The sequence below is a fragment of the Ursus americanus genome, chromosome 36 (assembly GCF_024610735.1).
Source record: "Ursus americanus isolate L20-20 chromosome 36, mUrsAme1.1.p, whole genome shotgun sequence".
In the NCBI taxonomy this organism is placed as follows: domain Eukaryota; kingdom Metazoa; phylum Chordata; class Mammalia; order Carnivora; family Ursidae; genus Ursus; species Ursus americanus.
This window is the reverse complement of record NC_142162.1, coordinates 24,643,255-24,657,894: the sequence shown is the minus strand read 5'-3', so window position 1 is coordinate 24,657,894 and position 14,640 is coordinate 24,643,255. Positions and strand designations below refer to the sequence as shown.

Sequence of the window (14,640 nt, the reverse complement as noted above, 5' to 3'; positions counted from 1 at the left end):
TTGTGTATCTCTGGAGAGCCCTGACTAATAATGTGACCTGGGAATTCCATTCCTCCATATAAACCCAAGAGAAATGAAACACATTCACACAAAACCTGTACACAAAGGCTCACAGCAGCATTATTCATAATAGCCAAGAAGTAGAAACGACTCAGGGTGCCCGGGTGCTTCAGTCTGTTAAGCATCTGCCTTCAAGCTCAGGTCGGGATCCCAGGGTCCTGGAATCGAGTCCCCACATCAGGCTCTCTGTTCAGTGGGGAGTCTGCTTCTCCCTCTCCCTCTGCCCCTTACCCCTGCTTGTGCTCTCCTCCTCTCTCAAATAAATAAATAAAATATTTTTTAAAAAGAAAAAAACAATTCAAATGTCCATCAACTAATGAATGGATAAATACTGTGTGTTCTGTCCATACAGTGCATTATTACCAGCAATAAAAAGGATTAAAGTACTGACATGTGCTACGACGTGGATGAAGTTTGAAAACGTTAAGTGAAGGATCCCAAATACCAAAGATCATATATTATATGATTGTGAAATGTCCAGAATAGGCAAATCGATAGTGACAGACAGTAGATTCAGTGGTTGGCTAGGGCTGGGGCATTGGGTGGTAACAGGTTAGGGATGTGAGGTTTCTTTTTGGGTTAATGAAAGTGTTCCAAAGTTGACTGTGGTGGTAGTTGCGTACCTCTGTGAGCCACTGAATTATACAAGTTAAAGGGTGAACTGTGTGGAATGTGGATTACATTTCAATAAAGCTGTTGGGTGGGGAGAACAATACAGCCAAAAATGTAGGGGAAAAGTGTTAGTTTGAACAACAGGAAATTGTTTGTTAGCCATATGTGACTTTTTTACCTATAAATATGGCAGTTTCATATATTTCAAGCTATTGTTAATTTAAAATAATGTTATTTTACAATTTTTGAGGTATTTTTCAGCTTTTTTATTCTAAATGTTCACTTTTGTACTTAATTTTATATTCTTTTTTAAAAAAAGATTTGAGAGAGTGCACACACATGTGCAAGCGGGGGAGTGGGGCAGAGGGAGAGAATCCTTAAGCAGACTCCCCACTGAGCACGGAGCCCGATTTGGGGGGGTGGGGAGCTGGATCCCACGACTCTGAGATCATAACCCCAGCGGAAATCAAGAGTTGGGCTCAACCAACTGAGCCACCCAGATAACCCTGTATTCTTTTTTCTTAAAGATTCAGGTTTTCCCAAATTGGCTTAAGCTTTAGACCTCACACACACAGATCCCAGGGTAGGCAATGTAGAGTGATAGAGCCTGATTTACATAGGACAGTTTGACCATATTTATCATAAATTGTAGAAATATCCACACCCTTTGACCCAGGCACTCTAGTGTTAGGGATCTATTTTTAGGCGATAGTCAAGTTTGCTGCAGAACAGGTCCTCTCAGTTTTCATGCGCAATCTCCTGAGTGGGGTTCTTATTAAAATGCAGACTGAGATTCAGTAGATGTGTGGAGGTCCCTAGATTTCCTCATTTCCAATCAGTTCCAGACGATGTGGAGGCTGCTGGTTCTCAGACCCCGAGTCTGAGTAGCCAGACTGCAGAGGACATTCTTTGGCTGTCTAGCTTGCATTTTCCCTTTCTGCATTTGTGCAAAAGCCACAGGGGTAGACCTAACCTCCCTCCACACCCAGCCACAATGACCTAGGCAAGGGTGGGCCAGAGGCCAGGCCCAAGGCAATCAGAGCCTAGTCTCCCTCCCTCCTGGCTATCTTGTCATACATCGGCCAGAGGGAAACAGGCCCTGAGCCCGTGTGAACTTGAAAGCCTGTTGACCAGGGCCTGAGGGTGAGGTGAGAAAAGAAGCAAAAGCCCTGAGCCTTGCCAGAAGCTCCCTTTTAACTTTTGGGTTTTGTCAGTAAATCCTATTCGGCTTAATTAAGCCCACTTGAACTGGATTTTCTGTTGCATGCAATTAACCTAAGAGGTTCATAGCAGTATAATCAAACCTTGCAAAAGATTGGAAACAACCCTGATAGAAACTATAGGATTGGTTATGTGAATTTCTGTACGTTGCTATGATGGAATATTAGGTAGCCGTTACAAAGCATATTTTCAAGAATATTTGATTACATAGGAAAAGCCTCACAATTTAATCTTAGGCAAAAAAGTAGGACACAAAGTAGGAAAGTGTGATCAGAGGGGTCTTTTCACTTGCTTTTGTATATCATGCAGGTTTTTAAAAAATTTTTTGTTTACTAATAAACTTTTTACTTTGAAGGGATTTGGGGTTCACAGAGAAGTTGCAGAGGTGGTGCAGAGAGCTGCTGGAGCCCCTCACTCGGTTCCCCTGGTTAGAAGGTAGGCTTTTAGTAGAGTAGTAAGAGGGCAGACTAGAAGAAAGGAAGGTTTCCTGGATGGTGGAACTGTGAATGAATTTTTAATGCTTTCTACCATTCCATATTTTCTTTTCTCTCTTTTTTTTTTTAAGATTTTATTTATTTATTTGACAGAGAGTGACAGCCAGCGAGAGAGGGAACACAAGCAGGGGGAGTGGGAGAGGAAGAAGCAGGCTCCCAGCAGAGCAGGGAGCCCGATACGGGGCTCGATCCCAGGACCCTGGGATCACGCCCTGGGCCGAAGGCAGACGCTTAACAACTGAGCCACCCAGGCGCCCCTACCATTCTGTATTTTCTAAACTTCCCACTGTGGTTATGTATTGTTTGATATATAATTATTAATAAATGAAGTAAATGTTTCTTAGGGGAATTCAGGGGAAAAAACAACAACTCAAAAGCAAGAAGAAATACTTCCCAGAATAAAAGCTTTCTTACAAGGCGTCTCCCTGTTTCAATTTGGTTCACGTGATGAAGTAACATAGGACCCCCCACCCCTCCACACATACAATAACATTTTCAAGGGGACTCTGGAGAAGCTGTACTTAAGGCAGAGGCCTGGGCTGGCATTTCACGTACCTTGGGGAGCTAGTTTAAAGCAGATACGTCATTTTTCTTTTTTTTTTTTTAAGATTTTTTTATTTATTTATGTGACAGAGAGACAGCCAGCGAGAGAGGGAACACAGCAGGGGAGTGGGAGAGGAAGAAGCAGGCTCCCAGCGGAGGAGCCCGACGTGGGACTGGATCCCGGAACACCGGGATCACGCCCTGAGCCGAAGGCAGACGCTTAACGACTGCGCTACCCAGGCGCCCCAGATACGTCCTTTTTCATGCCTCAAGTTAGATTCCGAGCATTGATAGAGTCCCTGGTTCTTGGAAGGCTGATGTTCTGGTTTACCTGGGCGTAGGGCCAGCTTTTCCTCTGGGTGGGAAAGGGAGCCCCCTGCATGGCCCACCACCCAAATAAGTACTCTTAACTGCTCAGGGTTGTTTCCACCACTGCTTTATGCGTGGGCCCCTTTTCTTTTTTCAAATCTGCATTGTATTTTATTATATATTTGATTCATTTACTTATGAATAAGTAATAAATTTATATCATTCAAAATCAGAAACATACAAAAGGGCGTAAGAAGAAAAAGTCTCTCTCCCATTCCATCCCCTGGCCTCCAGTTCCCCTCCTGGGAGGCAAACTGTGTTGACAGTTTCTGGTGATTCCTTCCAGACATATATCTATGCTTTTTAAAAGACATGATTGTATTCATACTATGTGTCTAACATTGTATGCTTTTTTTCTCTCTCTTAACATTATATGGTAATGTTAAGAGAGTACTGTGTGGAAAGTAACAATAGTAAATATTCTTACTAAATATTCACAATGACTGCAAATATGCCATGGAAGGTGGTGAGCCATTTGGTTGTCCTACTGCTGGATGGTTAGGGTTTCCCCCCGCCCCCCCTGCCGCCGAAAGTCCTCTTTTTCTCTCCAAACGAAACTACCGCCTGGGTTCAGCCAGCAATTGCATTTGGTTTAGACAGCGATTGGCCGTTGGCTCCCCTGGGACACAGGGCTCTGGGGTGAGGAGGAGGCCCAGGGCCCAGCCCAGAGGGACGAGCGGGTGGTCCCTGGCCTTCAGGGGCTGGCTGTGTGGTCCTGGCCAGCAGGGGAGATATATTTAGCTGGGTCAGAGGCTGCTGGCTCTGTCATGACCCAGGAGGACTGTGCTGTTGGTAAACAAGCCAGAATGGAGTGACTTCAGCCAGCCTGTCCTTCCTCCTTCCTCTCCCCCATCTTGCTGGCAGGGCAGGGCCTGAGAGAGGTGGAGGAGGGCCTGAGCAGGGAGCAGGCTCATACAGAGGGGCCTCCTGCAAGGCACCCAGCAGTGAAGCGGCCTGTCACTGCCCCAAGTTTGTTTCTGTCATTGCCTGCTTGCTTTTCTTCACCCGCCCTCCCCAACTCGGCAGAGCCTGGGCAGCCCAGGGCGCTCCCTTCCTCCTCTGCCTCCTCCCCCTTTTTCCCTTTGTCTCTCCACCTGGTCAGCCTGACTTGACCACCGTGCTCTGGGAAGTAGCAGAGTTTGTTTATGTAGTCATTCGTCCAAGTCAACTCAATTATCTGCTTATTTGTCCAGCAACTGTTTTCTGAGAGCCTGAGATAAGCCTCTGTGCTGGGCACCAGGGACAGAGCAATGAACGGGAAGGTGCGAGCTCCGGACCCCATGCAGCTGACACTCTAGTGAGGTTGGAGGTAATCCAGTATCTAATTAGGTGTTGGTGAAAATAATAGTGTTAAATAGTAACAATAAGCAACAGTCACACAGTGCTTTCAGGTGTACAGTTTTTCACTGATAGCTCGTCTAGTCCCAAGAATGTGAGAGGTAGTTATGATTATCAGTGTCACTTTAAAGATGAAGAAATTGCTGCTCAGAGATACTAAATAACCAGGCCAGGGACTCACAGGCCACTCACAGGGAGCCTGGCTCTTGAACCTAGTCCCTCTGACCCCAAGCCCGTGTCTCTCCTGAAAAAGGGGAGCCACTGGAACTGGACGAGAACTGGCAGCTCTTCATTTTCCATTTGCGAGGATGGAGCCAGAGAGAGGAAGAGTGCGTCGCCTGAGACACAGCTTAAAACCGGAACCGGAACCTCCGGATCCCAGGTCAGTGCTCGCTCTTTGCCTCTGAACAGCCGTTGGATGCCCCGACTGGGCCCGGTGGATGCAGGGTGGGGAGTGTCGTAGTCGGTCTGTCTCCTTCCCTCCCCGGCACCCCTCCACAGCTCAGGCCCACTGCCGCATAGACCCTCTTACGGGGAGACAGCCCAGAGTGTTCTCCCCAACCCCCATCTTCCCCTCACCAGTGCCTGCCTCTCCGAGGTTTTCATTTAACAAATGTAATGTGAGCACCTACTGTGGGCAGGCTCTGCCGGAAGCTGGGAGGCAGACAAGAACCACGGTGCTATCAAAGCAGCAGGACAGGGGCGCCTGGCTGGCTCAGTCAGTAGAGCCTGTGACTCGATCTTGGGGTTGTAGTTCGAGCCTCATGTTAGATGGAGAGATTACTTAAAAAGTTTTTAAAAGGCTGCAGGAGAAAAGCACAGGTATGAGAGACACATGACAGGGTCCCAAAGTCAGGCTTCCCAGAGAAGGTGACCTCCCAACTGAGCCCTGAAGTTCGAGTCAGGAATTAGCCAGGCCATAGCTGGCAGGGCGGGGACTACCAGGGCAAGGGACTGGAGGGCGCAGGACAGGGTAAGAAAGCCCCCCGCATGTCACAGGCGTGTCGCAGGCTCCTGTCAGGTCAGCTCCCGTCTGCTCGGCGTGTGCATGCCTCTCAGGGCTGCGGGTGTCCTGTGAGCAGGAACTGGGTCTCCCTTCCTCTGGAAACCCCCATGGGCGAGGGCCTACTCCTGTGGGCAGATGACTCACACCCCACGTAAACAGCTTGTCATCAGCTTTTACCCCCAAGGACTCACTGTCCCTCCCAGCCAGAGCCACTGGCATGTGTGACACTCCCCATGCTCTGCACCCTCCTGACCTGACACAAATGTGACGAGACCCGGGAGGAGCTGTGCCAGGCTGGAGGCTTCGAGTGCGGTGGGGGAAAGCCACTGTCGCCCTTCTCCCCACCCCAGCCCCCCTCACCAGTCCCCTCCGGCTGTGCCTGGGAAGACCAAGCACCCTCTCCTGTGGGGACAGGGAGCAGCACCCCATGAGGGAGGCACAAACAGCCCTCTGGCTTAGTGCCCAGAGCAGGGAGGGGGAGCAAGGGCATAGATGGTGCCCCTTACTCTGCATGCCAAAGGGTAGCCCTTCTCCTTGTGTATGTTTAGGACGCCCTGGCCTCTCCCAGACAGACTAAGAGGGAGAGTGTCCAGCCCAGGATGGCAGCCACCAGTGTGGGTCGGTCCTGACCCAGTCAGGTATGTGCTGGGGCTGCCCATGCCTGGCTGGTCTACCCTTGCCCTTGTGATTCCCTGTCCCACATTCCTGGGCTGTGCACATAAATATTCAGATTGAATATTAGCAAGGGGAGGGAGCTTGGCACTTTCCCTTGGCTACGACTGAGGTTTTCATGTGGTCTTTCCCTCCAAAAGGACGTGTGACACTGCTTTCAGAAGAGTGTCTCTAAATTAAACTCCCTTCCCCCTAGGTTCCCTGAGTTCCTATGCAGCCCCAGAGCTGTGCTATGAACTGGGATGCACGCAGTTCCTGCCTTGGGGTGTTGGGGGGGCGGGGCTCACTTTAGTGGGGCAGACCTGCAAAGGGATCACACCAGTACGACCTGGTGGGTGCAAAACAGAGATGGGGCGGGGGCCTGAGGAGGGGCACCAGCCATCGGGGTCAGCAGCAGCTTCTGGAGGCCTGCTGCTGGCACTGAGCTCTGAAGGATAGCAGAGGCACGAGCAAAGTGGTCAGGCAAGGACAGCAGTGGGAGCAAAAGCTTGGTAGCCGGAAATTGCATGAGGTGGGTTAGACATGGGGCCAGCACTAAGGCTGCAGGGACATTTATCCTGAGGGCCAGAGCGAGCTACTGAAGTTTGTCAGTGTGGAAGGTTGTAGCCAGAGGGGCATTTGACATTATGGAAAATGAGTATCCAGGGAGAAAACGGGAAGGTGGATCCGTTTGGACACATGACAACCGTGCAGGGAAGGAGGGCACGTGTCAGGGCAGTGGCAGTTGGGCGGACATAGGAAGCCATTAGATCCCAGACCGGGGGAAGGTTGGAAGCGTGGGTGAAAGGGAAGCGTTCACTGGACTTTACCTTACTGATGAGCCAGTGGTCCAGGGAGGGGCAGGATCCAGAACAAAGCCAAGGAGGGTCTGAAGTTCCAGGGGAAGGAGCAGAGCATGAGGGGTGAGTGTGCAGTGCCAGGTCCAGCACTAAGGAAGAGGGTGTGTGGGTGCAGATGGCGCCCTGTCCCTCTAGGAGGGGAAGGGCCAGTGACCAGCGAGCAGCTCTGTGGCGGAGCCTTCAGAACCTGTCAAGTGCTCTCTCACACCCCAGGAAGTGCCCAGGCTGAGGGTCTAAACCAGGAAGAACAGGCCTGGTAGGGACTCTCCAAGGGCAAACCAGGAAAGGGCAGAGCAGAGTGGCCTCCCAGGGCACTGGGCTAGGGGTGAGGGTCCAGAGATAGGACGAGGATGACAGAGGGAAGGCTGATCGGGGCTTGGGTCAACCTCCTCTGACAGCCGTCCAGTAAAGCAGAACCGCTCAGCCCCAGTTTCCACAGTCACATGCAATTTACTGTCCAAACCTGGATGCTTCTGAGAGAGAGAGTAATAATTATTCCAGGACAGCAGGAGTAAAGTAGGCCTGTCCTGGGCACAGTGGGATGTGTGGTCACCCTAGCCATACCGCACGAGGCTGGTCCTTGTGCTAGGACTCTGGCCTGCAGGGACACTCTCCCTGTGACTGTTGCCTCACCTAATCTAGCCCCGGCCACTGAAGCTGGGTTCACACCCTGGAGCACCCCAACCTTCCTCAGAGCCAGGCCTGTGGAAAGCGGGGTACATCTTCCCACACCCTCTGCTTTTTGGATGACTGACATGGGTACCACAGTGTGTTCAGGGAATTAACAGCCTCCAAAGGAATGTGGTCCTTCCTGGGGCCCAGTGGGGGGCAACCCAGAGAAACCCTAGGAGCCTGCCCACCCTAGAAGGGTTCAGAGGCCAGAGTGGGGTCACCCACATCCCCCTGCACTATCCATGCCCCCCACCTTGGCAAAACCCGGGGATCCCTAGTCTCCCCCCTTCCCGTTGCCTCCCAATTCCAACGGGCTGCCAGGAGGTGTCCCCACATTCCCAGTTCCTGGTTCTGGCTCTGTCCTCCCCAGCCCCTGCCTGAAACATTGCAACAGGCGCCCTCCAGGTCTCGCAGCCTTCAAACTGGCTTCCCTGCCACAACACGTAAACCCAAGCCTGAGCACAACACTCCAAGTAGACAAAACAAAAAGAACAAAAACAAAGACCCTCTGTGGGAGGAAAAACACATGAAAAAACAAAAACATCACCATAGAACTCCACTTCCCCACAAGATACAGTCTAACACTTCCTCTATGAACTGACTCCAAAGCAGCTCTCAGCCTTGTCCCCAGCACTGGGCTGCTTACTAGCCCGCTGCTCTGTGTCCTTCACCCCTTTGTCGGTGCCGCTGCCGGCTGGGTTCCTGCGGCTTCTTTAAGGCCCTCCCAGACCTGACACTTCTGCCCCAACCCCGGAGCTCCAGCTGCCCCTACCCCAGACCAGGTGTGAGGGCGCTTCTGTGCCTTCCATCTCCCACAGGGGGAGGGTGGCCTACTGCAGACCCAGTAGCGGTTGAACTGGCTGATCTTCCCACTCACGCCTGCTTCTCCAGAAGCGCGCCCTGAGGGATGGACAGGGTGACTTCCGAGTTCCCTGCTAACTCGGAAATCCGTAATGCTGCAGCCTAGGGCTAGCCACTTAGCCATCACTATTTGAATCCCACCAGCAAAAACGAAAAAAAAATTTTAATGCTGCTATACCAGAGGTCTGAAGACGCGGCCCAGGGACCCCTGGGGGTCTCCAAAACCCTCTCGGGGGGCCTGCGAGATCAAAACTATTTTCATAGTAAAACTAAGACGTTATTTGCCTTTTTGCTGTCATTTCCTCCCAAGTGTACAGTGGAGTTTTCCAGAACTATCTGATAGGTGGATTGGCAACAGATGAAGCAGAGACAAATGAGAACCCAGCTGCTTTCATCAAGCCAGACATTAAAAACACAAAACAATGCCATTCTCTTCACCAAACTTCAGAAAATAGAATCATTTTTCTTTAAAAATATGTTAACATGTAATAGATTTTTGTTTTTAATTTAATAAATACATTTTAAACTTCTCCATTTTAATCTCAAATACAGTAAAATGTTGCCAACTGTTATGTTCTGTGTAAATAACTCCTGGGGTCTTCAGTTCTTAATTTGTAAAGGGGTCCTGTGACTCCTATGCCCCCTTCAAACCCTTGGTCAACCCTCCGCTTCTCTCTCAGCAGCTAGTTTCTTGAGAGTGATCTCCTTCCCCTCCTACAGGCTCCCCAGTTCTGACTTGTGGCTTCCGGCCACTCTTCCTGAAATTGCTCGCACTGCAGGCACAGAGGACCCCCTAGCATTTCATGCAATGGACGCTCCTGTGTCCATATTTCCTTGGCCATTCAGCAGCATGACCCTGGTTCTCCTCCTCCCTCTCCAGCTGCCTGTTCTCTCCAATTCTTGCTTCACTCAAGCCACTAGGGCTGGGCACCTCAGGGCTGGGCACCTCAGGGCTGGGCCTGGGCCCCCTTTTCTCTCCACTTCCAAGGCTTTCAAATACTGTCTCCATGTGTATGGCCCTCAAATCTCTAACTCCAGCCCTTATTTCTCTCCTGAATTGCAGACCCACATCCCCAGCTGTCCTCGAACATTCCTGTGGATGCCTCTGCCCCACACAGAAACCCCAGCTCACACACTCACACAGGGCCCATCTCTACCCCTGCCCTTCCAACCCTACAGCTGTACCAGCAACCCTGGCCCTCTAGCCCTCCCTCCCTCTCCCCCTCAGCCAGCCACACCAACCCCTGCCAGCCTCAGGCCCTGAATGACTCTCAGATCCATCCCCCCCCCATTCCCACTGCCACACCTTTGCTCAGGCCGAGTTCACCTCTCCCCAGCCTGTCTTTGGCCTTCCTGTTCCAACCTGACACAGAAGCCAGGGTTCCTCTCAAGCAGTCTCTTCCCTGCTCAGAATCCGCAGGCGGCCACCACGGACCCAGGAGGAATGCCACCTCCACAGCACAGCACAGATGACCAGGGCCAGACAGCGGGATGTTGTCCTGCCCCCTGTCCAGTCCCACTTCCCACCCCCTACACCACTCTGTCCCCTCTGTCCCAGCTGGTCTGACCTCACTTTCCACCCTGGCACAGGCTGTTCCCTGCCTCTGTTCACCAGAGACCCCTTCTCAAGTTCAGGGTTCAGCCTCATCATTCCTTCCTTCAGGAAGTCTTCCCTGACTGCTCCTCTAAGCGGAGTGCCCTCTTCTCCTCCCATCACAGCACACTGCATGCTAAATGGTCACCATTCAAAAAATAGAAAAGAAAAGAAAAAAGAAGAGAGAGTCACCATTCAGAGTTTCTAGGCTGAGTTCCCTAAGGAGGGAGATTGCTTCACTGCTGTATCCCCAGTGCCCAGGTCAGTGTCTGGCATATAGCAATTTAATAAATAGTTCAACAAATGGCTTGAAGAATGTGAGCCCAAGTACGGCTGGCAAGCAGCCCTTCCCACCCGTACTCAGCAAAGAGTAGGGCTCTGCTCTGAGCACCCGACTTGGCTGTCTGGCCCTGCCCTGGCTCAGGAGGCCGCTGCCCAAGCCTCCTCCTGCCATGTTGCCCTCACGAGCTCCCAAAACTTGGCTGAACTCCACACTTCCTCCATCAATGGCAAGACATGAGGTCACCAACACACCAGGCACAACGGCTGCCCAACTGGTCAGAGCTGACCCCGCTGGGGACATCCAGACCAATCCAGGGCACCAGCCACAAGAGCAGCAACCAGACCGACCATAGCGCGTCCCAGTGTAAACTGATGCTCAGAGGGCTGAGGAGTTTTCTGGAGGTCACTGGGCCAAGGAGGGAAGTTTCTGCAGTGCAGCCAGGCTCTTCTGCTATGAAAAAGCTGTCACATGGGCCCTGTACCCATTCTGCGGGTCCAGGAAAAAGCAGCTGAGCCCACTGAGGGGCCATTCTGAGATGCTGGGGGCTGGGCTTTGCACTCGGGGATGGGGGTGGGGGTTTGGGGGGAGCAGCAGCCAGGGGCAGGCAGAGAGTAAACTAGTAGCCCGGAGGGCACCCTGGCAATTCATTCCATGGTGAGCAAGAGTCCTGGCAGGTGAGGTTAACCGAGAAGGCACAGCCCACACCGCAGACCCAAGAGGCAACAGTTAGCAAGCACCTGAATCTCAAAATCAAAGGCCACTTTCGGCCTCAAAATCGAAAGGTCCTCCAAAAGGTGGTCAGCATTGTTGAAGTCATCACCACCGTCCTCTAACCCACATGCTCCTTGAGCAGGAAGCCAGGGGTCTCCTCTCGCAGGTCAGCAAGAGGCGGCTGCTAGAGAAGACCTGGTCTGACCTCCAAGCCTGCCAGCCTCCTGGGGACAGCTGAGAGGAGACGCAGAGCACCACAGGCACACGGGGCTGCCAAGCAGAGCCCCGCAGGCGAATTCTGCATACCTCGGGGCATTTTTTGCCTGCACTAAGACGGGAAAGGTGCCCATGGAGTGGTGCAACCCGGCTGGCAGCCCTGCCTGCTCGGCTGCCCCCTCCCTGCGAGAGAGGGATGGAGAGAAAGAGGGAGCCCTTGCCCCTCCCACGTCACTTGCCCCAACAGCCCCTCTGAAGAAAGAACGACATTCTAGCATAACACAGATAGTAAGAGATCAGTTTATGGATAACAGTACAGGACAGACTGGGAAGGGACCAAGGCCCATAGTGATGAGCTTCCCAGGAACAGACCGACAGACAAGCAAACAGACAGACAGACAGGGAAACAGCCAAATGGCTAAGAGGCCCAGGCCCAGCCTCAGCAGCTGTGCCCGGGCTCCAGATCCAGTTCTGCCCTGGGAACCTGGGGGGATGGGGGTTGGTGAGCAGGACCCACAGGTGCCTCAGTTCTCATAAGGCTCCCTTCTCCTCACTCCCTCCTGTCCCTTCTCAGCAGGCTGGGACTTTTCACATGTGGTCTATTTCCAGGGCTGAAGAGTGGTTGGTCTGGGGGTGGGGAGACAGAGGCCTGGGTGGTATGGGGTTAGCAGCAGCACTGGGGGGAATCGGGTCAGGCACCAGGTGCCTGAGGTGGGGCACCGCTCAGCAGGGCCCCTATGTCCAGGGCAGGCCCCCCACCCTGCCCACCACACCAACATGGTGCAATAAATAGTTTCAAGTAATAAGTCAGCGTCAGGCAGGAGAGCTGGAAGCTGGTGGGACAGGCAGAGACTTAGGGAGAGAAGCTCCCAGCCCCCCGCCAAGTCCTTTCAGCGGGCTCCAGTTGTACCAAGTCCACCGTGGGCACAGGAGTGGGGACCTAGCCCCATGTCTACGTGGACACTCCCTGCAGGGGCTCAGCCCCTCAGACCAGTGCCAAAGCCTGCTCGGTGGGGCAGAAGCAGGGCAGCATGGTGCCCACAGCGTCCACAATGGCTGCCAGGTGCTCGTCCTGTGCCTGGGGCCCACAGAGCTGCATGAAGTCCGCCAGGCGCAACAAGTACTCGAGGTTGTGGCCAGAGAAGCCTCGGCAGGCCAGGATCTGTGTTGCAATGGCCTCCTCAGGCGCAGGGCCCAGGTAACCAGGATTCTGGGGGGTGGCCACGTAAGCCAGTGCCTTGAGTGGTTGGTCAGGGGTATCTTGGGGGTAGAAGGTGACTTCCTTGGTATCATAGCCGCCAAGCACTGCTTCCCGCACGTTCAGGTACTTCAGGGCCTCGCTCACCTGCTCCCCTCGAACCTGGTATGCCACACCCCAAGTGCAGCCCTAGGAGGAAACATGGACATCGGGGTCACCCCAAACAGCTCCTGGCTAGTCCCACCCCAGGTCTGTGCTCCAGAAGGAAAGTGGGCAGAAGACTGATAGTAGTATTGTATTAGGCTCTTTCTCCCTTTCTTAACAAGGTTTGACCAGGTGGTCTGGCCCCAAGGCCAAGAGGATTCCTACTCTGAGAGTGGTTTGAGAACCAGTGGCATCATCTATACAATTAAGAGGAATGGGAGTTTCAGGCCACCCTCCAATCCTACTAAATCAAAATCTACATTTTAAGAAGGTCCTCAGGTGGTTCTAGTGAGAGGCACCAGGCTAGACCACCTTCCCCGCCGCCTGGGAGGCATCTAATCTAGCCTACAGCCAAGGACCCCTGAGTTCTGTCTGCAACCCTCCCTGCTAGGCCCTGGGGGGGGGGATCTCTCTCTTGACTCGGGCACTTACCTCACGATCTTCAAGGAGGGTCACGACCCGGCCAGGCTGAGGAGGAAGACAGATTTTGAAACAGACAAGTTAGAAATCAGCTATCACCAGTACCAGAGGAAACTCTTATGAACCCTGCTGGTCCAGGCCTCAGAGAGCCCCAGTCACCCAGGGGGCAGTGGAGAGAGTGATGCATGGCTGCAGGAGAAACAGATACATGGCAGTGGCCCAGACTGGTCATCAGAAATATTCATCAACACGGCGATCCACAGGTTCACACACTGCAGCCATCACAGGCAAGCACTGGGCACAGAAATTTAAGCCACAACCCCCAGGCGCAGGTTTATACACTTGCCCCGCCAGCACGGAGTCACCCTCTGCCAGTCCCGGGCATTCCAGGCACTAGTGCCCACTACCCTGCCCCCACCCCCTTCATTCCCCTGAGCATGGGCAGATACTCACCATCTTGTCGCTGCCCCGATGGAAGGTGTCTCCCTGCCAGAAGCGGCGGCTGTAGCCGCGCACGAAGCCCACACGGCTGTCGCTGTAGGCGAAGTCGGGCCTCCACACCAGGGATCCGTACCCGAAAATCCACAGCGCTTGGGGATCGCCGCCATCCCGGGGATGCTGCGCGGGTGACGGGAGGGGTGGCGATGGGGGTGGCGAGGGGGCCGGTGAGAGGGGCGGCGAGGCGGGCGGGGTGTTCTGGGCTGTGGACTCCTGCTTCATGGTGCCGGGCACAGGGACGGGCCCGGCGGCCTCCGAGACTGGTCTCCGGCGCGGGCACGGAAGGACCGACGGACGCGCACACCTGGCCTGGCACCGCTCGGTCGCTCCAGCTGCGCGGCCCCGGCGGAGGCGCCTTTTAAACCCTCCGGCCGGGCAGGTCCCCGCCCACCGCTCCAGCTGCCGCGGTGATTGGGGCGGGGCAAAACCCCTTTTGACCAGTCACCTTCGCGTTTTGCTTCCCGGTTAACCGCGCCGCCCTCTGAGTGGGTAACCGAGCGGCCTGCCCCAGGCCCAGCGCGCCCGCTGATTGGCTCGGCTCCACCTCCGTAGCAAATCTGGCAGGAGTGATGCAACCGCGGGGGAGGTTTCCCCAGCCCCGGCATGCAGCAAGGGCACCTCGGATTGCGTCAGGCTGCGGGCAGTGGATAGTGGGCACGAACGCGGGCGCTGGTCGTCCCTTCGGCAGCCCCTCCATGGCCTACGCCCTTCAGGAACCACGACCGGCGTGTCCCAGGCGGGTGTCTCCCAGCAGCTGTGTCGGTGCACCTGGTCGGGTCAATACCACCCCAGACAGCACGGACTCATCAACAGGGCCAGGGCAGGGCAC

General features: G+C 53.7%; 1 protein-coding gene across 1 annotated transcript; it reads right to left on the bottom strand.

The window, feature by feature from the left end:
• Nucleotides 1–9,993: 9,993 nt before the first annotated feature.
• On the bottom strand, nt 9,994–14,232 carry CHAC1 (ChaC glutathione specific gamma-glutamylcyclotransferase 1). Its single transcript, XM_045770981.2, has 3 exons — nt 13,767–14,232; nt 13,326–13,361; nt 9,994–12,878 (listed from the first exon to the last, which is right to left on the bottom strand). Exons 1-3 carry the CDS (start codon nt 14,031–14,033, stop codon nt 12,477–12,479), a joined length of 705 nt encoding a protein of 234 aa, XP_045626937.1. The 5' UTR covers nt 14,034–14,232; the 3' UTR covers nt 9,994–12,476.
• Nucleotides 14,233–14,640: the final 408 nt, after the last annotated feature.

Bases quoted from the DNA above. Each gene is read 5' to 3' on its own strand.
- CHAC1 (XM_045770981.2), bottom strand. From the start codon at position 14,033: ATGAAGCAGGAGTCCACAGCCCAGAACACCCCGCCCGCCTCGCCGCCC. The intron at 13,362-13,766 runs GTGAGTATCTGC...CTTCCTCCTCAG, and splicing joins ATCGGGGCAGCGACAAGATG to CCTGGCCGGGTCGTGACCCT. The intron at 12,879-13,325 runs GTAAGTGCCCGA...GTTTCCTCCTAG, and splicing joins CCCTCCTTGAAGATCGTGAG to GGCTGCACTTGGGGTGTGGC.